We start from the raw sequence: 22,830 nt of genomic DNA on the forward strand, positions 1-22,830 counted from the left end.
CTCTCTCTCTCTCTCTCTCTCTCTCTCTCTCTCTCTCTCTCTCTCTTCTCTTCTCTTCTCTTCTCTCTCTCTCTCTCTCTCTCTCCTCTTCTCTTCTCTTCTCTTCTCTCCTCTCTCCCCTCTCCCTCTTTATCTCTCTCTCTTCTCTCTATCTCTTCTCTTCTCCCTCTCTCCTCTTCTCTTCTCCCTCTCTCTCTCTCTCTCTCTCTTCTCTCTCTCCTCTCTCTCTCTCCTCTCTCTCTCTATCTCTCTCACACTTCTCTTCTCTCTCTCTCTCTCTCTCTCTTCTCTCTCTCTCTCTCTCTTCTCTCTCTCTCTCTCTCTCTTCTCTCTCTCTCTCTCTCTTCTCTCTCTCTCTCTATCTCTCACACTTCTCTTCTCTCTCTCTCTCTCTATCTCTCACACTTCTCTTCTCTCTCTATCTCTCACACTTCTCTCTCTCTCTCTCTTCTCTCTCTCTCTCTATCTCTCTCACACTTCTCTTCTCTCTCTCTCTCTCTCTCTCTTCTCTCTCCCTCTTTATCTCTCTCTCTTCTCTCTATCTCTTCTCTCTATCTCTTCTCTTCTCTTCTCCCTCTCTTCTCTCTCTCTCTTCTTTCTCTCCTCTTTTCTCTCTCTTCCTTCACTTACAATTTTGTTTTAAAAAATATTTTTAACTTTCCAAGTTTTTCTAAAAATATATTAAAACCTTTTTAAATTTTTTAAAAATATCCTTAAATTTTTAATTTTATTAAAAAAAAAAGTTTTTATTGTCTAATATACACCAAAATTTATTCTCATTTTTCAAATTTTCTTTTTAAAATTTAATGTTATTAATGTTATTTTAAAAGTTCATGAGTACAAAGAAGTTTCTCCATATATCATGAACTCAAAAAAAAAAAAAAAAAAAGGAAATTTTAAATTTTTTTAAGAGTATTAGTAAAATTTTAGAAAACTCATTGATATTTTTAAAATACTTTTAAAAGTGAGTTGATATTTTAATTAAAAAGTATTTTCAAACTTTATTTTTATTTTTCTTTAGATATTTTTATTAATTTAAGCTAAAATTAATATATAAGTGATATTTATATCTTCTAAAAATTAAAAATTAAAAATTAAAAATTAAAAAAAGAAAAAAGTAATATATAAAACCTTACTCTCTTCGTGCTTCCGACAGTTCACTCTCTCGCCTGAATTCGAGACAATCTTCTTCGTTTGATCTCGCGTCGACGTTTCCATGGCGAATGCCTGGAAAAGAGACAAGTCCCCGAGATTCCTTTCCCCCATTTTCCTCTTCTTCCTCTTTTCCTTCTCCATCCTCATCCTCTTCTTCTTCCTCTTCGGAAACTCAAGCCCTATGGAGCGATCCGCCCCTACTTTCACCATCAAACCCCATTTTTCATTTCCAACGATAATCGCCCCCTTCGATTGCTTCAAATGCCCTCAATCGTACCCGGTAATTGCCAACGTCGTGGAAGGCGTTCGATACCCGTTTCTGTTTTCGATCGCGGATTTGGGGAACTTGCCCGATAAGCCCCACAAGAACATCGTCAGGATGCTTAAGGGAAAGCCCTTTCGGAAGCCTGACATTTCTGTCACGATTCAAGAGGTTTTGGAGAAGATGAAGGGCGGCGATTCCAGAGATGGATTTGTTGTTGATGTGGGTGCCAATGTTGGAATGGCTAGTTTCGCCGCTGCTGCGATGGGGTTTCGTGTTTTGGCGTTTGAGCCTGTTTTTGAAAATTTGCAGAGAATTTGTGATGGAATTTATCTGAATAGGGTTGGGGAATTGGTGAATGTGTTTCAGGCTGCTGCTTCAGATAATCTTGGGAATATCACCGTGCACAAGGTATTTAATCTACTTCATTATCTCAATCTTTGCAGTTTTGGTTCTTGCTGCTGAACTTAGTCTCGTTTGTGATTAGATTTGATTAGATCTTAAAATGAATATTTGCCTCATTCAAATATGTTGACAACATTGCATTCTTTTTGGGAGCTAACTGAGTGGGTTGTCGCTGATGAAGATTGAGAGTTAATTTAACTAGCAATGTATTTTTCTTTTTATCAGTTCAATAATTTCAGGGCGAGGAGATCTTTGGAATGGTAATCGGTGTCGGTCAAATGTTGTATTTTAGAAACTTATGTTCTATGGTCTCGAAAAAAAATATGAAGTTCGTGTTCTATATATCTACACAGTTCTATTTTCCAAGTGTCCCCCTTGGTTAGAGGTCACATGTTTGAATCTTTGACAAGCTTAACGATCAAAGCCCTTAGTTTCTCGAGAGTCTTGAGCCTTTAGTTGGTATAAATTTCTACTCGAGGGTGATTACCTACTTTGGATATTTAAATCTCAATAGTTTCTTGATAATATGAAATTAGTCTAGATGTGTTCGTGATTCTTATACTTATAATATAAAAACGGTGAGATCTCACATTGATTGAAAAGAGGAATGAGTGCCAACGAGGACGCTGAGCCCAATGGGGTGGATTGTGAGATCCCACATCAATTGGGGGTGGAGAACGAAACATTCTTTATAAGAGTGTGGAAACCTCCCTAGTAAACGCGTTTTAAAGACTCTAAGAGGAAGCCCGAAACCGAAAACTCAGAGAACACAATATCTATTAACGATGGACGTCAGGCCGTTACAAAAATTTATGTATATTGACATTGGCTTTGAGGGGAAGCTTGAAAGGGAAAACTCAAGTTGAGGGGAAGCTCGAAAGGGAAAACTCAAAGAAGACAATATCCGCTAGCCGTCGACTTGGTTCGTTATTTAGAGTTCCTTTTTTTTTTTACACCGGCAGCATACTGAAACCTGATGGGCTTCTTTCATACCAATGTCATGACATTGGCTTTGAACTCTTGATTTCTTTGCTTTTATAATGAAAGGGCAGCATTGGGCCTTTTCCTGATCTCGTTTTTTCTGTTTTTGGTAAGCTTCTTTCATAATATTTATGATTCACAGAAATGCTCATTGACTTCTGCTTATTACACAGTTGGTTGGACGGCTTGACAACAGTGCTGTATCAGCAGCTGGTGCAAAGTTAGCCTTCAAATCCAATGAAGAAATAGCAGTTCAAGTTCAATCAATTCCACTAGATGAAGTAATCCCAGATTCAGAACAGGTGCTCTTAATAAAAATCGATGTTCAGGGATGGGAATATCATGTTCTAAAAGGAGCAAAACAAATTCTGTCTAGAAAGGGCAGTGAAGCCCCATATCTCATCTATGAGGAAGATGAAAGGCTGCTAAAAGCTAGTAATAGTAGTAAAAGAGAGATCAGAGAGTTCCTTCATTCTGTTGGTTACCATACTTGCATTCAGCATGGTACAGATGCACACTGCACCAAGACTACTTGAAACCAAATTCATTTGCAAACCATGTCCAGAGACCAAAGAATCTGCACTTAAAATCAAGAAAATTCGAGTCATCTTGGCGTCGTATCGTCTAATGATCGACTGCCTTCGAAATGAGCCGTTCTTCATCTCAATTGCCAGATGAAGGATGTAGCAAGCATTTCATAAGCTGCCCTTGGGACTTGCATTTTGAAGCGCTGGTTCGATTGGATGATCCAGCGCTATCGAGTTTTCTTTTCCCATTCATGTGGGATGTTCTTGGTTCCTGACATTTTGTTGTAGCATTCTTCAGCTTGTTGCTAGTTGATTTTGTAGATTATAACACTTATTTTCCCATTAGATTCGATGCTTATCTTACCATTTGATAATAGGAAACCATGTGACTGTATTTTGTTGAGCAGAACAATTCCTTTGTGGATCTGACTGAATTCAACCATTCATTTAATGTAGATTATAATTAATAAGAGGTACACCAATCATCCATTCCCTAAAGGGATCCAAAAATAAGAGAGATCTTGTGAGTATATTTATATACAAATGGTTCATGTCAAGAACTTGAGCTATACTGGATCGAAGTTTCTAGTACTCCTGTAGTACGTACTTCATTTACACGATAAAATTTACTTAAATGATGCTGATGTGCCTGACAATAAAAAAGAGTAAACTAAGAAAATTTCGGTAGAGGTAAATTTGTAAGTGTCTATTCTGTTCGGACTAATCAAAAGGATTGGAGTATCAAAGTTCTCATTTCATCATATAAACTTTACAAATGTCAGGTTAGTATTACCTGATCATGTTTGATGGAAAAAGGGTGTTGTTTATGATTCTTTTGGTCCGCTAGTTTTTGAAGGACCAGCTCTTTCAACCATGACATCATACAGTTGCTTCCCATTCTGATCATTAAAGAAAAATTGTAGTTAACAAAACTTCCCATTAGAAGATAACAAAACCCTATTAAGAATTACGACTCTCCACAATGGAACGATAGTGTCCACTTTGAGCATAACCTCTCGTGGCTTTGCTTTGGGCTTTCCCAAAAGGCCTCGTACCAATGGAGATAGTATTCTCCACTTGTAAACCCATGATCTTCCACTAAATTAATCAAGGTGGGACTCACTCCCAATAATCCTCAACAAAACCATGCATCCAGTAGAACTTAGAACTTACAAATATCACTGGGAAGAAGTGCACTTGGCCTTCTGGCTTTGTTTGAGTCTCTTTAAAGTACACCAGAATGGGGAAACTTGGCCACCATAATTCCCAATTCACAAAAGTTGAATATCTGCAATAAAATAGCATGGATTCAATTCATCTTACATGCATGATTCATTCGGGTGTGTAAAATCACCTACTTCCAACGGTTCTTTCCGCCCACAAACGCATTTTCACCTGACTCCTCAAGCTGATCTCCAATTTTTACCTCCTAAAATCATAGAACACAGGGCTGATCTCAAGAGGATCATAAACAAAATTTAAAATCCGTGACCAAATGCAAAGCGAAGATATATGTTTCCAGATCCCATAGTTGATACAACAATAAAGAAATATTTCGCAAAATTAAGTGGACATACCAATGCGTCATTGCCAAAGACAAATCTTACACGAGTAGCCTGGAAGAACGAAGAAAAAACCATCAACTGGTACTTCGAAGAACATACACGCATCTTCAATAGCTTATAAAGAAACTTGCATCGTCCAGAAAAACTTTGCAGCAAATATTCTTCTGAGGGTAAAATTTGAGGGCATCTCGATACATGTAACAGCTCAAGCCCACTGCTAGCAGATATTGTTTTGGCTCGTTACGTATCGTTGTCAGCCTCATGGTTTTAAAACGCGTCTGCTAGGGAGAGGTTTCCACACCCACATAAGGAATGTTTCGTTCTTCTCTCCAACCGATGTGGGATTTCACAATCCACCCCTCCTTGGGGTCAGCGCCCTCACTGGCACAACGCTCGATGTCTGGCTTTGATACCATTTGTAACAGCCCGAGTCCACCGCTAGCAGATATTGTCTGCTTTGACTCGTTACATATCGTTGTCAGCCTCATGGTTTTAAAACGCGTCTGCTAGGGAGAGGTTTCCACACCCTCATAAGGAATGTTTCGTTCTCCTCTCCAGCCAATGTGGGATCTCACAATACATCTTAAAACCCTGTCAATGAAAGTTTCTTTCATGAAGATCTATTGTTTTTTATTATTACCTGAACCAGTAGCAGTAGCCCAAGAAGTCCAACAGGGACAGCTGCTATCAAATTTTCACTATAAGCTAACCCACCAGCAGCACCTGTTACAATTATGATGTGCTTAAGATTAAGGGGAAGGAGAAATTGCTCAGAAAAATAACAGTGAACTATAAAATGTAGGTTCAAACGTTAGTTTGTTAGAGATGCAAACATAGTTCTACATCAAATCTTAGTAGAAAAAGGACAAATCCTCGTTGATATAAATTGTTTTTGGTAGAATCCCATAGTAAATCATGTGAGCTTAAGTTTGAAAATATATTGTTGTCCAAACATATTTGAGTAGTGATTTTGAAACTATATGTATTTTTACTTGCTAAGGTGGCCGATTTGGCATGACATATGAGGAATAACCAGAAACACCATCAATTTTCAATAATGGTTTTGCTCTTTAAACGTCTGAACTTCGAAAAAAGTGTAAGCCAAGACTTACAGGCAAAGAATTCTTAGTACCCACCAAGTAAGACTATCGGAATTCTGTAATCTGGATCAGGTATTACAGTCTCTCGGCTGCCCTTGACCCTCCTTCCAAGCTGTGAAACCCAAAAGTTAGCTTTCTTTTTCCTTCTTAGAGAAAAGGCCACAATAGACATTGAAAGTAAATGAAGAAGGGTGAGGAAGAAAACCACTGAGGCCACCACAGACAAGCTACCACCATTGCCTTTTCTGTTTCTTCTCAGAGGACTTTTGTCAAACACTTTATCGGCACCATAAAATGAGCTTCTCAAATTCCTTAGAGAACCATCCACTTCGTTAACTGATCAAACACACAATTAATGCACCAACTTTTAGCACAAAAATCAATCCCATTACTGCAAATTTGAAATTTAGACTAAAGAACCAAATGTCAGAATTTGTAAAGGCACAAGGAAAACCCATCTCCCTTAAAAAAACACTGAAGAACAAAGCATGAATTTAACAATAAATCTGGGCTGAGAAATTACGAAACTCACTCGGGCAAGAGAAAAATCGAGAAGAAGACAAGAGATTGCAGCCCATGATCCTGAATTCGCTTCTTTTCTTCGAAGACAAATCAAATTTGCGGTTTTTAAGAGGACGAGAAATGAGTGGAAGTGAAGTGTTACCTCATGCAGAACGTGAATTTACATAAATACCCCCGAGTCCACTAACAAATGACAATATAATTTACTTTTGTAAAAAAACCAAATCTCAAAAAAATTTGAAACCTTTGTGGTAATAATGTATGATTAATGATCAATTAGTAAAAATTTGGGATCAAATTCGTCCTCTCTCCCATAAATTTCATCAAATTGAACCCGAGATTTGAATAATAAGTAACTGACACTCAAAATTCTGTAGCAATGTGTATAAGACTTTATAGCTCAAACCCGAGTACAAAAAACTGAGTCTCGATCAATATTCTTGGACCGATTTTGTGAGGATAAAAGTTAAAAGAGTAAAATTCAAACTTTTTGATGGAGGGCAATAAGGTAATTAAGGTGGAGGGGATAATGGGCCTTATCTAGTTAAAACCACAAACAAGACGATCACTCACCGCAGAAACAGAACGCAAAGCTCATCACAAAACTTTCTGAATTTCACTCCTCAACAACAAATCCCAAGAATTTCAAAACCCCATTTGAATGGCATATTCTATATGTTCTTCCACACCCATTTGCTCCTTTAATGCCTCAACCAAGCCCAACCCTGGTATGTTCTTCTCTAATCCTGCTTTTGTTTCTATTAATTCCCTTTCAAGATGTGTTTATAGCCATTTCTTTTCCCATTTTGTAGGGGTTTTTGTTGGCAACTCAGTGCCCCAGAAGGCTTTTCGGATCAATGAAGCGTTTCAAAGAACAAACCCCAGGAAGCTTTTGTCCGTTGAGGTCAAGGTATGGTTTCTCTGGACATTTCTTGTTAAATTCTCTTCGTTCTTGTGCAATGAACTTGATTGGTTATGGCTGATTTATGTACAAATTGTAGCACTGGAAATCATGGGATTGTCTGTAGTTCTATACTGAATGTCCTAGATGAAGGATTTAATTAGGAACTTCTTAACGTAGGAATGGAAGAGCATGTTTGAACAACCATTAGCTAGGTAGATGAGAATTGATTGAGTTTGAAATAAGGTTTGCGAATCGAAACTGTCCGAATCGAGTTGATTTTATCATTTTTTTCCTTTGGGATATTTGATTCTCTACGTTTTTCGTCGAAGTTACAATGTCTTAACTATTGGTGAGAGAGAAGAACGAAACATTTCTTATAAGGGTGTGGAAACCTCTCCCTAGTAGACACGTTTTAAAACCGTGAGATTGACGGCGATATGTAACGAGTCAATAGCGGACAATGTTTGCTAGTGGTGGGTTTGGGCAGTTACAAATGGTATTAGAGCCAGGACCATGTGTTAGCGTGGACACTGGTCTCCCAAGGGAGGTGGATTGTGAAATCCCACTTTGGTTGGAGAGGGAAACGAAACATTTCTTATAAGGGTGTGGAAACCTCTCCCTAGTAGACGCGTTTTAAAACCGTGAGGTTGACAACGATACGTAATGGGCCAAAGTGGACAATATCTACTAGCGGTGGACTTGGGCTGTTACAAATGGTATCAAAGCCAGTCACTAGACGGTGTGTAAGCGAGGACGCTGGCCCCCAATGGGGGTGGACTATGAGATCCTACATTGGTTGGAGAGGGGAACGGAACATTTCTTATAAGAGTGTGGAAACCTCTCCCTAGTAGTGCGTTTTAAAACCATGAGGTTGACAACGATACGTAATGGACCAAAGCGGACGATGTCTACTAGAGTGGACTTGGGCTGTTACAAATTGTATTAGAGTCAGTCATCGGATGGTGTGCCAACGAGGATGTTGGGCCCCAATGGGGTGGATTGTGAGATGCTACATTGGTTGGAGAGGGGAATGAAACATTTCTTATAAGAGTGTGGAAACCTCTCCCTAGTAGTGCATTTTAAAACCGTGAGGCTGACGACGATACGTATGGGACAAAGCGGACAATCTCTACTAGTGGTGGACTTGGGCTGTTACAAATGGTATTAGAGCCAGTCACTGGACAGTGTGCAAGTGAGGACGCTGGCCCCCCAATGAGGGTGGATTGTGAGACCCTACATTGGTTGGAGAGGGGAACGAAACATTTCTTATTAGGGTGTGGAAACCTCTCTCTAGTTGTGCGTTTTAAAACTGTGAGGCTGATGGGGATACATAACAGGCCAAAGCGGACAATATCTGCTAGTAGTGGGCTTGTGTTATGTTTGGTTCAATGGATTTGAAGTGTAATGGTTGTTGGTTTCTTTTTCAGTTTGTTTGAATGTGTTATAATCTTGCTTTGGCAGGCTTCAGATGGTGCAGGTAGTAATAAACCAACCACAAAATACAAGAGCATAGTTTGCACAGACTGCGATGGAAATGGTAAGTGAAATCCTTATAGAAAGTTGAGACTATGTTCATACTTATAAGAAACCAAATATGGTAGGAAATAGAGCTAAAGATCAACTGATTACCTTCGATCTTAATGCTTTTCGCATTCGGGGTACAATTGAGATGCCGTTTCGGGGGTTATCATAGAGGAACTGTCCGACATAAGGTAAGTGATGAGACATAGGAATTCCCCACGATGAGAAGGACGGCCTCGGTCCAATGCCACTCAAAAGTGGAAGCTGTGGGCTTCCGAGAGCCCCAGCACAGAGGATCACCTCTCCCTTTTCACGCACCATTGTTTACACTGTTTTCGTCTACACGTTCGTTTCTTGGGGCCGTGTCTCCAATGTTCTTGGATCAGCTCGAGGTTCCTCGTTCCGTGGATAGTTTGAGTTTACTGATTTTTTTCCCTCAATTTTCAGGTGCTGTCCAATGTGCTCAGTGTCAAGGAACAGGAGTGAATTCAGAGGATCACTTCAATGGACGGTTTAAAGCTGGTGGCTTATGCTGGTTGTGCAGGTATGTACAAAAAGCTCTACCTGCTTTTAATGATATTTTGTCCACCTTATTCTTTAGTAGAACTATATATTACCATTAGCATGTCCTTAAACTCTCACAAGCTCGACTCGGGAGCTAAAAAGGTCAAATTTATGTTATGTGGGTTAAAGTCCGATCCTGATGACTCAATGAGTCATCTACTTAGAGAGGACGTTTAGCTCACTAACTAGAGTATCGTAACTTAGAGCTAAAAAAGTCGAACTTGTGTTATGTGGGTTAAAGTCCGATTTTGATGATTCAATGAGTCATCTACTTAAAGGGCATTTAGCTCATGAGCTAGAGTACTATAACTCGGAGCTAAAAGGGTCAAACTTATGTTAGGTGTGTTAAAGCTTGATTCTCATGACTCAATGAGTCATCTACTTAGAGGGTGTTTAACTCACGGACTAGAGTACTGTAACTCGGAGCTGAAAAGGTCGAACTTATGTTATGTGGGTTAAAGTCCGATTTTGATGATTCAACGAGTCATCTACTTAGAGGACGTTTAGCTCTCTAACTAGAGTGCAGTAACTCAGAGCTTAAAAGGTCGAACTTATGTTATGTGGGTTAAAGTTCGAATCTGATAACTCAATGAGTCATCTACTTAGAGGGCATTTAGCTCACTAACTAGAGTACTGTAACTCGGAGCTAAAAAGGTCGAACTTATGTTATGTGGGTTAAAGTCCAATTATGATGACTCAACGAGTCATCTACTTAGAGGGTGTTTAGCTCACTAACTAGAGTACTATAACTCAGAGCTAAAAAAGTCAAACACCTTGTGTTATGTGGGTTAAAGTCCGATTTTGATGACTCAATGAGTCATCTACTTAGAGGGCGTTTAGTTCACTGTAACTTAGAGCTAAAAAGGTCGAACTTATGTTATGTGGATTAAAGTCCAGTTTCAATGACCTTGATGAGTCATCTACTCAAAGGACGTCTGTCTCACAAACTAGACTACTGTAACCCGAAGCTAAAAGGATCAAGCTTATGTCATGCGGGTCAAAACCATTGCATCTATTATCCACGAGTCTAGTCAAGTATGCATAATCACGACCATGGTTCATTTCGGGTCTTTCGGGATTTCGTATAGAATTAACAATACTGAGGGTACCGTGATGAACATTGCAGAGGCAAAAGGGACATCCTGTGTGGTGGCTGTAATGGAGCAGGTTTTGTGGGTGGATTCATGAGTACAGCTGATAGTTAGTTCTTTCAGCTGCACCACAAATTTGAGTATTTTAAGATGAAAAAAGCCTATTAGTTTCAGTAATTTTGTATAATGGGTCACATTATTTCTAAGTTTGTATTTCAAAATTATGAATGTTCTTCTTTTTCTATATTGTTTTGTTGCATAATTTGAGATCGTTGAACGTAATGAATGGTTTTTACACGATTTTAGGTTTTTTAACGATGAAAATTGCCTATTTTTTGTTATGAATAGTTGCGAAATGTTAATATAAACATAACTCAGGACTCCCTACAATGGTATGATATCATTGTTCACTCTCGTGGCTTTGCTTTGGACTTCCCCAAAAGGCCTCAATAAACCCATGACACTTTAGAGTATTCCTCACAATTCTTTGTTCGATATTTGAGGATTCTATTGACCTGGCTTGGCTAAGTTTAGCTTCGAGGCTCACAATTCTTTGTTTGATATTCGAGGATTTTATTGACATGGCTCACAATTTTTGTTCGATATTTGAGGATTCTATTGACATGGCTTGGCTAAGTTTAGCTTCGAGACTCACAATGCTTTGTTCGATATTCGAGGATTTTATTGACATGGCTCACAATTTTTGTTCGATATTTGAGGATTCTATTGACATGGCTTGGCTAAGTTGGCATGGCTCTGATACCATGTTAGGAATCACGGATCTCCACAATGGTATGATATTGTCCACTTTGAGCATAACCTCTCATGGCTTTACTTTCGGCTTCCCCCGAAGGCTTCGTACCAATGGAGATAGTATTCCTCACTTATAAATCCATTGTCTTCCACTAAATTAACCAACTGGGCTTCCTCCGAAGGCTTCATTCCAATGGAGATAATATTTCTCACTTATAAACCCATTATCTTCCACTAAATCAACGAACGTGAGACTCACTCCTAATAATCCTCAACACCACGCTGGGTAAACCCTTGGTAAAAGAGTGCTTTCTTCTCACGATCTCCTTATCAGATCAGCTTCCCCTTCTTCTTTCACTACTTGAGCGTTGTTATTTCTGTAAGTTCGTTCTCCATTTTTGAAGTTCTTAGCTTCTTCCAATTGCCAATTTGTGAATGATTTTCTTTGGGGTTACCTACTTGTATTATGGATCATGAAACACTGCCCGGAAATTTCCGTTCCATCAAAATTGGGCTCTGATTACGCGGGCTAGTTAGGGTTCGAGATGAATTATTGAGAGAAGTATTCAACGGCCGCATTGCGGTGGTCGTTTTCAAATTCCATACTTTCTTGCGTTGCGGATATTGGACATTGCGTAATGCCCACCAACTGTTCGATGAAATTCCTCTATGAAATGGTATATTTTACTTCTTCATCCTTCTTCATTTCCCCTCAATGTGGCTGTCACTTTCCGAAATTCTGCTATTTTCGTGTGACGAATATTGATCATTGCATATTGCCCACCGAATGTTCGATGAAATTCTATTATAAATTGGTATAATTGTACATATTCTCCCCTCTTCATTCCCTCTCAATGTGGCTGTCGCTTCCAAATTTATACTCCTTTCTGATGATGAACATTGAACATTGCACAGTGCCCACCAATTGTTTGACTAATAAGTGGTATGCTCTTACATGTTCATCCTTCTTTGCTCCCCCACACATAAAAGGAAAAAAGTAATCCATTGAGAATTGAAATTTGTGGTTTTAGATTTAAAAGGTAGCTGTTGTTCTGAGATGAACATTGAACATTGCATAGTGCCTACCAATTGTTTGACTAATAAGTGGTCTGCTCTTACATGTTCATCCTTCAAAAAGTAATCCACTGAGAATTGAAATTTGTGGTTTTAGATTCAAAGGGTAGCTGTTTTTCTGTTTGGTATATCAATTTTTCTCTAGAACCTTTGATTTTGTAAGTACAAGTTATGATGTCGGATCTGTACAATGAATAAAGTCTTGCACCCTCAAATGCAATGGATATCATAACATCACTTAGAGTGGCAAATTGATGCATGTCAACGATGACCAAGGTACACCTTGTTGGTAAAGTTTACCACTTCAGAGCCAAGCGTCGATCGGCTGAAAATGCTAGGCAAGTTGCCAGGTTCAAATGATGTTACGAGATGCAGCTCAAGGATCAACTATTTCCTTGGATCATTATGGATTCGTTTCGATAACATGACCTTGTGAATATTAGGAATTCAAAGTTACCTTCTACTCAATGGAGTTTATCCCTTTTCATAGTCTAGCATTTTATAGGAAACTGAGTTCTTTCCTATATTGACTTTGATGTGCTTTTACCTTTACTATGCAGCTCAAGGATCAACTGTTTCGTTGGATCATTATGGATTTGTTTCGATAACATGGCCTTGTGAGTATTAGGAATTTAAAGTTCCCTTCTACCCGACGGAGTTCATCCCCTTTCATAGTCTAGCATTCTATAGAAACTGAGTTATTTCTTATATTGGCTTTGATATGCTTTTACCTTTACTATGCAGCTCGAGGATCAACTGTTTCATTGGATCATTATGGATTCGTTTCGATAACATAACCTTGTGAGTATTATGATTTTAACGTTCCCTTCTACTTAATGGAGTTCGTCCCTTTTCATAGTCTAGTATTTTACAGGAAACTGAATTATTTCTTATCTTGGCTTTGATATGCTTTAGAAGTATCTAAGTTGCATTCCTTGCATTGTGTTCAATGAATATGGTAGTTCGGTATTTAATACCTCCCCTATTTCCTATGAATTTTAGTTTTGAATCCCTCCTCTTTTGTAATGTAACATTGTGAAAGAAAACTTGGGTATTTTTTTCGATCACTTTGGTGCCACGAGAGGGAATAATTATTTGGAAAGTTAGAACAACGTAACCGAAGATTTTATACCATTAGATGTTAGAGGGAGAAACAAAAAACTATCGAATAATTATGCATCGAAAGTTTAGAAACACATTGTTTTTATTTTTTGAAGCAATAATTTTAGACCCATTTGATAACGTTTTTGTTTTTGTTTTTGTTTCTCGTTTTCTATCGCTCGTTTCTCTTTTTTAATAAAAGAAATGAAACTCTGTTTTAGTTTTTTTTTTTTTTTTTTTTTTTTACTTAACTAGTCTTTCGAACTTGATAGTTTCTGCACACCATATTTGTTATGAGCTTGTTTAGATCATTTGAGTTGTACCCTGTGTATTGTTACCTTTTGTAGTAGCAACAAAGAAGAACCTTCATACTGTGATAAATGTTTTAAAAGAGTTTTATGTTCTTTTCCTTTTGTGTACTTTTAAAACAAGAACATTAATGAAACCCTGTCAAATTTTATTTTTCTATAAGCAAGTTACAACATACCATTTATATGAAGTTTAAGCAACATTTCTGTATACGATGTTACATCAACATGGTCGTACAAATGGTTGTTAGAAAATCAAGGAGGAAAACTGTTTAGATTACTTTTACTCTGGCATCGTTGAAGGCCATGCTCTGTTGTTTTACTTTGACCTTCTCGAGTTGATCTCAATCCGTTAAGAATGAGAAATAGAAATAGAATTGGGATCGAAAGTATGATCTTCATTCAGGTTTACCACGTTTAAATAGGATACAAACTATCAACTAATACCTAAAAATAGAAAAANAAAAATTATCTATGAAAATTAGTGTTATATTTATTATGCATTTTAGAAGTAATAAAATAATACTTTTATTTATATTTTGAAGAAGAAAAAAAAACTTGATTTTTAGTTGTTTTAAGATTTTCACACATTTTTTGAAATGAGGGAGAGACTAGAAACAAGAACAGGTATCAGTTATTCAAAAACAGAGAACAAGAAACATAAAAACTTCTTGATGCATTCGTTTCCCTTCTTTGATTCTATTCATTACATTAACATTCCTCGGCCACTCTGAATCATTTGAACATTAGATTTACCATTCCTTTATAAGATTCTACAATCATTTGAACTTTATATATCAGTTTTACGTGTTATGGTTAGTATCGAAAGTACCTCACACGAACATCAAAGGAAGACATACAAAGCTATAAGGGAACTTCCTTGTAGTTGGTGATACCTGGAACCATCCTACTTAGCTACTTCTTCCAGCACTGGAACGTTCTTCCATGTATCTTCTAATCCGTTCATTTGCAACGGTGGCAATGAGAAGACGCTAACGGTCGAGCTCCTGCTTCGGATTTCCTTCAAAACCCGTAATGCAGATACAGTGCTCTTCATATAAAGCGACTCCATGTACTCTATCTCTGAAAGTTCCTTGGTTGCCTTGAGCAGATCATCAATGTTGGTGGTGGCAGCCTTCGTAGGAGCACCGACTTCATCGACACCATTTGAACCAGAAGAAGGCTGCTCATTCAAAGGGAAGAGGAGATCCAACATCAGCTCACACTGCTTTACGAGCGTGTATAGCAAGTCGGTCGTAAAGAAAGGCTGTTGCAGAACTTTCTGACTGTAGGGCAAGCGGATGAGCGCGCCAGTCCTTTTGTCATACTTCTTTAGAATCTTCACAAGCCCTATAAAAAGGTATGCAAGTTGTCGCTTAGATGATTTGAGCAATAACGAATTACTTCAATCTTACAGAGTGTTCATCTTTTTCATAGGCAACTGAAGCATATTCTACGCACAAGGAATTGATTCAGCGGCATGTGGCCACAATTTCAAGATCCCAAGTAAGTAAAGAAATCATTATGTGCCGTAAGAACATAAAAAAGCATAAAGTTCATCAATTCTGAAGAATTTTCATCATAATGAAAGATGGAGAAAAAGATTTCATATACCAGACTTGACCACAAAAGGGTGTAAATACATTCAACCATGCCAAGTGCACCAATCAATGCATAAAAGTAGAGAAAGGGTAAAGGAAAAGCAAGGGAAAAAATGCATACCTGTAAAGTTGAGGGCACTATAATTCTCCAGTAGAACCATTTCTCCATGGAAGTCCACAATTTCCTTGCGAATTTTGATCATCTCTTCATTTGAATCCATTGCTTTTCCTACCCTGTCCTGTAGCTCCTGAATTATTCAAAAAGGAAAGTGGAAGCAATTTGGTTATCAGCTTGGAGACCTGTATTGTTTGATTGGTTGTAGTTTCTAGAGATGAATTTAACAATTTAATCAAACTATTTTGGTGTAAATTTCTCGATCATGAGGTTTTTCTCTACCAGCAATCTGGAATGAATGTGAATCATCAACTAGTTCTACAGATTGGCACAAACGACATGAATGAACATTAACCGATTACTGAACATCTTGTTTCAAGAACCACAGGATTAAATGCCTAAATTGATCCGTAGACATCTAAGAATTGGATTTTCTGGTGATCATTCGGCTAGGTCAAAGTCCAGAATTGAATCGTATCTACTTCATTAATTGCAAGACTAATGAAATTCGCGGCAGCAGAACAAAACAAAGATCTCAGCTCTCTCCAAGACAATGAGGAACTAAAAAGTAAAAGCAGAGAAGAAAAAAAATACCTTCAATCTAATGATGTACTCTTCCTCCTTCTCCACAAAAAAACTATTAAATTTCTCAAGCTCATCCTCCAACAGCTTAATGAAATTCATCTCCTCGCTCGACGAAAAATCATCCTTCTCTCCATCCGCAGCACAACTCCCAACGGCAGCATCAATTCTCGGTCGCTTGCTCGGCCGGTCACCGCCTTTTGGCTCCACAAGCTTGAGCCGCTTCTTCAACTCCTTGTATGACAAAAACTTGTCCCGCCACTCCGGCAAAGTTTCTTCGATCTGGTTGCTCAGACTCTTGCCGAACTTCATAACCACGGTTTCCGGCGCCGGAGAAACAGAAAGGGAACGGGAAACAAGAGAGAAATTGGAATTGGAAATGGAATTTGTGGTGGTGGGAATGGCGATTGTGAGGTCGAAGCAGTTGGAAAAAGAAAGGAGAATCGAGGGAATATAACGGTAGGCGAAGAATATTCGAAGAATTAATCTGCGAATATCCCTTTAATCTTCTTTCAGCATCTTTCGCGTTTTATTCCCTCAAAGCGATGGTTGAGGATTTATTATTTTTTTAATAATTTATTTTCTGTTTATTTATTACATGGTGGCTTGTGATTGGTTGCCTATATTTAAATAAAATATTCTCTCAAACTTTTTTTTTTTTTTTTGAAAATTCTAAAAATTAAGCTTTAAACGGATAAATTGTGTTAGATAACACTGACTCTCCATACTAGTATGATATTGTCCGCTTTTGGCTCCCCAAAAGGCCTCATACCAATGAAGAGAATTTGTTTGTTCAAAAGGCATGACTCTGATACCGTGTTAGATGAACACGACTCTCCACAATGGTATGATATTATCCATCTTGAGTATAAGCTCTCATGGCCTTGCTTTAGGCTTCCCCAAAAAGCCTCGTACCGATGGAGAGAGTATTCCTTGATTATAAACTGATGATTATTCCTAAATTAGCGGATGTGAGACTTTCACCATCCAACAAATTGAAGACTTAAGATATAAAAATGTTTAATAAAAGAAATATCTATAAATGAATTATCCTTTATCAAGTTTTCGAACGTTTTGGTTGTTTTCCTCTTCTAATTACGTTAGGCTCATAGATCAAGATTTTGGCCCGTTGATTGGATGTCAACTAACCATTAGTAAAGATAAGTCTCAACAGGGCCTAGTGTTCATATGACTCGATAACCCGATCAACCCGAACTACAAATGTTGGATTCGGTTAGTTTTTTTTTTTTTTTTCAATTTGGATTTGGTTGAATTTTTAAAAAATAAAAAATTCGATTTGAACTTTATAAACGTTTGATATTTAACATTCATAATCGATGTTAGACATGTGTTATAACTAACTCTTCATATACGAACTTTATGAAGTTTATTTATTAATATATCATGTAAGTTTTTTTTTTTAAATAATTAAAAGAAGAACAGCCTGACAATTTCTGTTGGGTTAGATGATTTGTGAGTTTGACCTTTTTATTGTCGGGTCAACCCAACCAATCCAAAATTAAGATTACAATTCAGTCCTTTTTTAAAAAAAATTAAAAATATTTAATATTTATAACCGTCCCTTTAGTGATATGTTCGGTAAATATTTTATATTTGATTTTATAAATTTTTAGTTATTAATAGTATGGATAAATAATAATTAAAAAAAACAAGTTATTATAATATTACAAATTTAAAGATAGTGGGTTCAATAGGTAATTCTATGAAAGTACGGGGGTTAGTTTGCAAATATTCAACAAATAAATAGTTTATATCAAGAGGAAAAATAAGTAAATAAATAAAGAAGGAAGAAGAAGAAAAGATGAACAAGCGGTTGCGGTTTGTTTATGTTAACTGCTATTAACGGTATAAAATTACGGAGTTCCGCGGGATTCCGTAAAGTTTCAATGGAAGTCGCAATCGCAACAATATCCTATCCATTCATACCTTGTTTATCCCTTTCTATCCGGTATTAGGGATTTCGATTTCGATTTTTCGATTTCGGTTTCGATTTCGGCATGTTTCTATGTTCTGATGTTTGTAGTTTGATTTTTTGCCCAGTATGGTGACGCCAGAGAGCTGGATTTCTGTTTGGATCGATCGATTTCTCTCTTGTTTGGGGTAAGTTCTCTTGCTCTGTGTCGATCGCCCTATTTCTGTTCTCAATTTCTCTCTGGTTTTCGGAATTCTTTGATTCGAAGCATGCGGATTAGAAACTTAAGCGTTGCTCCGGATTGTCTGCTGTTGATTAAATTTGTTCGTCTGTGGGGACTTTTTATGGATTCGTGATATATTGATCTTATGATTGTCATTGTTATTTCAGAGGTTATATTTTGGATGACTGTTTTTAACTGATGGATGAATTTGTTCTACAAATATTTTCGGCTTCTCTTATGAATAGTTAGGAGCTTTGGGAGAGATTTCATTGATCTTAATCTGTAATTAAGGAATTTTTTTAGTGAAACAAATACCAGTGGGTTCTTAGTAGCAAGTCTTCATCTCTGAAGAAGGAGATGAAGATAGCTTCTTTTGTCTTCCATGGATTGAACATTTACACATTGTGGTAGGCATATTTTTAATTAGGTTAATTTGTTCCCTTACTAATAAATTCTTTCACGACGAAGCATTGATCAAATTATGTCAGAATGGACAAGTTTAAGTGAAAATTTGGGATATTATAGGAAACAGAATCCATGATAATCCAAGCAAAAATACATCAGGATATTTCTTTGTCTTGGCAATTTCGTGACCTCGTTGAAGAAGATGGACTATGGTAGGAGCTCAAAGCTCTTAGATTGAGTGGATCATAATTGAACTCATCGTTCAAATTGACTCTTGCTCACAAATGTATGCTCTTTAAATTAGTAGCAAGCTAACACGTGTCGTATGTGTCGTATATCGTTGATTTATCAAGTGATTGATCATTTATCTTTCTTCAATTCACTAAAGTAGTTCACCTCTCTGTTACAATGTTTCATGTTTCGTTGTCATTAACTGAGTCAATGACATTGAGGGTTCATTTTTCTAAGTTATATTTCAGACAATGATCTGCATAGTCGGTTTATTTCAAACTTCATTGAGGTCCCAAAGTTTAACCGTGTTAATTGAATTCCTCTCTCGACCTAAAAGTATGATGGAGGCAATTAGAAATGGCAGTATCATGATGTTCATGCATTTGCATTTATCATTAATTCAACTGTTATGATGTTGTCTGTTCTGGAATTATCCTAACCGCAGTTTTCAATATGATTCTAACAAAGGAAGTGTTTCTTTTTGTAGGAGCACCAAATGTGCACCTGCTATCTCCGGGAATAATCTGAATTCTAGGATGCCAAGCATGTCAGAAGATTTTTGGAGCACAAGCACGTGTGATCTCGATGAGTTGATTACGCTTCAATCTCGACAGAGCTCATTTATCAGCATAATAAATCACAACCCTAAACATGGAGGTGGCACTGACGATCTGAGCAATCATTCTGACTTTGTAAATAATGGTAAACTCAGATCTTATTTTTCACTGCTTGCTGGAAAGCAAAAAGGATGTTCCTTTGTTTGCACTTTCATTCTTCATATAGCTTTAGTATCATTAGTTCTATACCTGCTCTAGTCTGGTTTAAAGTGAATCGATTTGTGTCACACAAGCTTATATGCCAAATTGCAGGTTTGATTCTTTGGACTCAGACCAGGCTTCAATGGATCGGAAATTATGAGCCTGCGAAACGAACCAAAAAAAATCATTTTACAGGATTAAGGTGAGTCTAATTTTGACACAGCTACATACTCGTTCACGGCATCAACCTCGCTGTTAAATATGTCCACATGCTTATAATACAAATGAAAACGGTCTCTTGCCGATATTCCTAGTAACTAACTGAATATTTTCTCATTGTATTCGCTAGTCGTTCGAAATTTTGGGTCATTACAAATCAAGTAGAAGTTTTTGAGTTGAAGCACACACGCATTTTGGAAAGTCAAATTTCCAAATTTTGAGTCGTTGAAAATTTTTGCCCCAACCATATTGCTTGGTTTCTGTTTGCAGTTGGTATATGACCAAAGAACTCTTGCTGGAAAACAAAAAACCTTTTCCTCGGCCCATACCTTTATCTGTAAGGCTGCTCTTTGCTGTTTTCTTTAGTTGAGTACACATTCAAATCCTCTGCTTTGGATATGTAATCATGATACAATTGACAGGAAATGGTAGACTTTCTGATAGAAGAATGGGAAGAAGAAGGGCTGTATTATTGAACCAATCAATGGAAATAAAACACCATCACCTTGTACATACACCATGTTTGTGACTTTTTCAGAGTTTAATTAAACGGCCACTGCCTTAACTTGGGATCAATAACATACAAAATGACACCACCTGGTTGGCTAACCTTTTCTCTATTGGTACATTGAAGATCTCTAGGGGAGAAGCCAAGTGTGGAATAAACTGAAATCCAAGTTCTTCTGAACGATCGGCGAGCTAAACGGTGAGCCTCCTCCAACCATCAGCTAATATATATACTTCATACATACATATCGAGTTTTCTTCATTGTTTCTTCTACGCATGACAGTATGCATCAACTTTGTAGTGTGTTTAATACAATGTTGATGATTGACTTGATGTAATTGATGTATAAGAATAGATATTAATCTCTAACCCACAAACTCTCTTGCTTTGAATTCCGATAATACTGAGCTTGATTTTGTGGTGATATTGCTGTCAACTTTGTGTTCGATGGTAGAGAACCAATAATAGACAAAGTCAAGTCCCCATTGTCCTTTTGTCTGGTGGTTGTGGCATTAAAAGACTATAAATTTTGAAGGGTTTATGGTTGAAGATGCAAAGATGCTTTTGAAACTCATTTTCAGCTGAGAATACTCACTGTTGTTAGCATATGGACCCTACCTCTTTAGTTCAGAAATCTTATCTCCCATTCTGATAATATAGAATGTAGGTAGGAGGAAGTGGAATCATTTTCTGGTGGCATAAATGTTATCACTCAAACTATGTACTTTATGAGTCACAATGAGAGAGAAAATGTTCTTTGTTTTCTTTTTCAACGGTTCATATATAACCTCTATGCATAGGAATATAACGATCGGGCCGTTTAGATAATGGTACTCATCACGAGTTTGTATGTTGCAGCAGTCAGATTCAAAGTATGATAGTGGCCTACATAGAGATAGTTCCCGGTAAAATTTTTATTTTCTATAGTTGTTATATAATCTCTATGCATAGAAATATAATGGTATTCATTATGAGTTTCTACGTTGCAGTGGTCTGATTCAAAGTATGATAGTGGCTTGCATAGAGATAACTCCCGGTAAAATTTTCAGTGTTTAGGGTCAATAACTTTTGCATAGAGATAACTCCCGGTAAAATCTTCCGTGTTTAGGGTCAATAACTTATCTTATGAGACCAGTTGAAGTACTCATAGTACTCGTAGCTAGGTTTTATAAAGGTGAAAAACTACTTGGATGATGTACGGAAAAAGATTTCAATTTCCGACTATTGCATAGAGATAACTCCCAGTAAAATTTTCAATGTTTAGGGTCAATAACATATCTTATGAGATCAGTTAAAGTACTCATAGTACTCGTAGCTAGATTTTATAAAGGTGAAAATCTACTTAGGTGGTGTACGGAACGAGATTTCAATTTCCGACTATTTATTTAAAGATCACATGAACTCTGACTCGAAAAGTCTGTTGTTCAAAGTTTGACTATGGGTAATGAACTTTATCCCTTCATCTATATTCAATGAAAATAATGAAAAGAAAGCTGTCCGTCCTTCTTTGACTTTTGGAGGCCATTTAAAGAGATGAGACATTGTTGAAGCATGATGTGAACCGATTGAGAACTACTTTTTCTTCAATTAGCTTCACAAGGGACCCTTCCCAAAGAGATGAAAATCAAAATGAAATTATTTCATTACTTTATACTCTAAAGTTTGATCCCAAACGACTTTAAGATGATTATGTCGTGTTATTTCATATACATTTTTTTAATGTTTTTGTCGTTTTTTCATATATACATAAGATGTAAAGTGTCATGTCAACATTATGGTTGGTAATCAATAATCTCGAGATTGTTCCAGACGTTGCTTTAATTTTTTTTCTTAGAACTTCTTAATAGCTACATTCGGACAAATCATTTACCACAATGTTTTTGTAACGCTCCATACCCCAAGACTTCAAATTCGGATACAGCTCCTGATGGTATCAACATTCGTATGCATCTCTCAAAACATAATCATATTACTTACTGCCCACTACTAGTAGATATTGTTTGTTTTGGCCCGTTACGAATTGCCATCAACCTCCCGATTTTAAAACGCGTTTACTAGGAAAAAGTTTTCACACCTTTACAAGGAATGCTTCGTTCTCCTCTCCAATTGTCCACTACTAGTAGATATTGTTCGTTTTGGCCCGTTACGAATTGCCATCAACCTCCCGGTTTTAAAACGCGTTTACTAGGAAAAAGTTTTCACACCTTTACAAGAAATGCTTCGTTCTCCTCTCCAATTGTCCACTACTCGTAGATATTGTTCGTTTTGACCCGTTACGAATCGTCATCAACCTCACAGTTTTCAAACGCGTCTGCTAGGAAAAAGTTTTCACATCGACACGTGATCTTAAATTCTAATAATAATAATAATAATTGGGCATGATATCTAAACCAATCTCGGGATTCATTACAATGAACCTTGC

General features: G+C 37.2%; 5 protein-coding genes and 2 long non-coding RNA genes across 10 annotated transcripts; 5 read left to right on the top strand and 2 right to left on the bottom strand.

Annotated features, from left to right (window-relative positions):
• The first annotated feature begins 1,138 nt into the window (after positions 1-1,138).
• LOC111444370 lies at positions 1,139-3,736 on the top strand. Its single transcript, XM_023082457.1, has 2 exons — positions 1,139-1,828; positions 2,977-3,736. The coding sequence occupies exons 1-2, from the start codon at positions 1,217-1,219 to the stop codon at positions 3,337-3,339; spliced, it is 975 nt and encodes a 324-aa protein (XP_022938225.1). The 5' UTR covers positions 1,139-1,216; the 3' UTR covers positions 3,340-3,736.
• On the bottom strand, positions 3,734-9,277 carry LOC111444372. Its single transcript, XM_023082459.1, has 10 exons — positions 9,243-9,277; positions 6,528-6,594; positions 6,201-6,331; positions 6,032-6,107; positions 5,536-5,618; positions 4,908-4,946; positions 4,689-4,759; positions 4,504-4,618; positions 4,124-4,229; positions 3,734-3,979 (listed from the first exon to the last, which is right to left on the bottom strand). The coding sequence occupies exons 1-9, from the start codon at positions 9,261-9,263 to the stop codon at positions 4,155-4,157; spliced, it is 678 nt and encodes a 225-aa protein (XP_022938227.1). The 5' UTR covers positions 9,264-9,277; the 3' UTR covers positions 3,734-3,979; positions 4,124-4,154.
• Positions 7,072-10,897, top strand: LOC111444376. The gene is made up of 5 exons (XM_023082465.1): positions 7,072-7,245; positions 7,330-7,427; positions 8,883-8,958; positions 9,390-9,486; positions 10,633-10,897. Exons 1-5 carry the CDS (start codon positions 7,179-7,181, stop codon positions 10,709-10,711), a joined length of 417 nt encoding a protein of 138 aa, XP_022938233.1. The 5' UTR covers positions 7,072-7,178; the 3' UTR covers positions 10,712-10,897.
• Positions 10,898-11,522: 625 nt separating this feature from the next.
• Positions 11,523-15,020, top strand: LOC111444378. Its single transcript, XR_002710689.1, has 4 exons — positions 11,523-12,027; positions 12,985-13,041; positions 13,169-13,225; positions 14,945-15,020. It is a non-coding gene; the product is annotated as an uncharacterized LOC111444378 (long non-coding RNA).
• On the bottom strand, positions 14,555-16,626 carry LOC111444371 (SPX domain-containing protein 1-like). The gene is made up of 3 exons (XM_023082458.1): positions 16,144-16,626; positions 15,556-15,682; positions 14,555-15,183 (listed from the first exon to the last, which is right to left on the bottom strand). Exons 1-3 carry the CDS (start codon positions 16,441-16,443, stop codon positions 14,741-14,743), a joined length of 870 nt encoding a protein of 289 aa, XP_022938226.1. The 5' UTR covers positions 16,444-16,626; the 3' UTR covers positions 14,555-14,740.
• On the top strand, positions 15,085-15,524 carry LOC111444379. Its single transcript, XR_002710690.1, has 3 exons — positions 15,085-15,193; positions 15,271-15,339; positions 15,425-15,524. It is a non-coding gene; the product is annotated as an uncharacterized LOC111444379 (long non-coding RNA).
• Positions 16,627-17,925: 1,299 nt separating the features above from the next.
• Positions 17,926-21,386, top strand: LOC111444373. 4 transcript variants are annotated; one of them, XR_002710686.1, is made up of 7 exons: positions 17,936-18,100; positions 18,193-18,252; positions 19,411-19,625; positions 19,793-19,883; positions 20,171-20,237; positions 20,323-20,606; positions 21,267-21,386. XR_002710686.1 is itself a non-coding variant. In XM_023082461.1 (6 exons), exons 1-6 carry the CDS (start codon positions 17,979-17,981, stop codon positions 20,374-20,376), a joined length of 609 nt encoding a protein of 202 aa, XP_022938229.1. In that variant the 5' UTR covers positions 17,936-17,978; the 3' UTR covers positions 20,377-20,832. The 4 variants fall into 4 exon arrangements, 1 of the variants encoding a protein (XP_022938229.1); XR_002710687.1 differs by having other exon boundaries at positions 21,270-21,386; XR_002710688.1 differs by having other exon boundaries at positions 17,926-18,252.
• Positions 21,387-22,830: the final 1,444 nt, after the last annotated feature.

Source organism: Cucurbita moschata, unplaced genomic scaffold (genome assembly GCF_002738365.1).
Source record: "Cucurbita moschata cultivar Rifu unplaced genomic scaffold, Cmos_1.0 Cmo_Scf00006, whole genome shotgun sequence".
NCBI lineage: Eukaryota > Viridiplantae > Streptophyta > Magnoliopsida > Cucurbitales > Cucurbitaceae > Cucurbita > Cucurbita moschata.

What these genes read in the sequence shown, in the direction of transcription:
- LOC111444370 (XM_023082457.1), top strand. Translation starts at nt 1,217, where the DNA reads ATGGCGAATGCCTGGAAAAGAGACAAGTCCCCGAGATTCCTTTCCCCC. An exon ending in GGAATATCACCGTGCACAAG is followed by an intron (nt 1,829 to 2,976) that starts GTATTTAATCTA and finishes CTTATTACACAG; the next exon opens with TTGGTTGGACGGCTTGACAA.
- LOC111444376 (XM_023082465.1), top strand. Translation starts at nt 7,179, where the DNA reads ATGGCATATTCTATATGTTCTTCCACACCCATTTGCTCCTTTAATGCC. An exon ending in CTCAACCAAGCCCAACCCTG is followed by an intron (nt 7,246 to 7,329) that starts GTATGTTCTTCT and finishes CCCATTTTGTAG; the next exon opens with GGGTTTTTGTTGGCAACTCA. An exon ending in CACAGACTGCGATGGAAATG is followed by an intron (nt 8,959 to 9,389) that starts GTAAGTGAAATC and finishes CTCAATTTTCAG; the next exon opens with GTGCTGTCCAATGTGCTCAG.
- LOC111444372 (XM_023082459.1), bottom strand. Translation starts at nt 9,263, where the DNA reads ATGGTGCGTGAAAAGGGAGAG. An exon ending in AATTCCGATAGTCTTACTTG is followed by an intron (nt 5,619 to 6,031) that starts GTGGGTACTAAG and finishes TAATTGTAACAG; the next exon opens with GTGCTGCTGGTGGGTTAGCT. An exon ending in ACTTCTTCCCAGTGATATTT is followed by an intron (nt 4,230 to 4,503) that starts GTAAGTTCTAAG and finishes TTTAATGATCAG; the next exon opens with AATGGGAAGCAACTGTATGA.
- LOC111444371 (XM_023082458.1), bottom strand. Translation starts at nt 16,443, where the DNA reads ATGAAGTTCGGCAAGAGTCTGAGCAACCAGATCGAAGAAACTTTGCCG. An exon ending in AGTACATCATTAGATTGAAG is followed by an intron (nt 15,683 to 16,143) that starts GTATTTTTTTTC and finishes TGAATAATTCAG; the next exon opens with GAGCTACAGGACAGGGTAGG. An exon ending in TAGTGCCCTCAACTTTACAG is followed by an intron (nt 15,184 to 15,555) that starts GTATGCATTTTT and finishes ACCTTTTTATAG; the next exon opens with GGCTTGTGAAGATTCTAAAG.
- LOC111444373 (XM_023082461.1), top strand. Translation starts at nt 17,979, where the DNA reads ATGTTAACTGCTATTAACGGTATAAAATTACGGAGTTCCGCGGGATTC. An exon ending in CGATTTCTCTCTTGTTTGGG is followed by an intron (nt 18,253 to 19,410) that starts GTAAGTTCTCTT and finishes TTCTTTTTGTAG; the next exon opens with GAGCACCAAATGTGCACCTG. An exon ending in AATCATTTTACAGGATTAAG is followed by an intron (nt 19,884 to 20,170) that starts GTGAGTCTAATT and finishes TTCTGTTTGCAG; the next exon opens with TTGGTATATGACCAAAGAAC.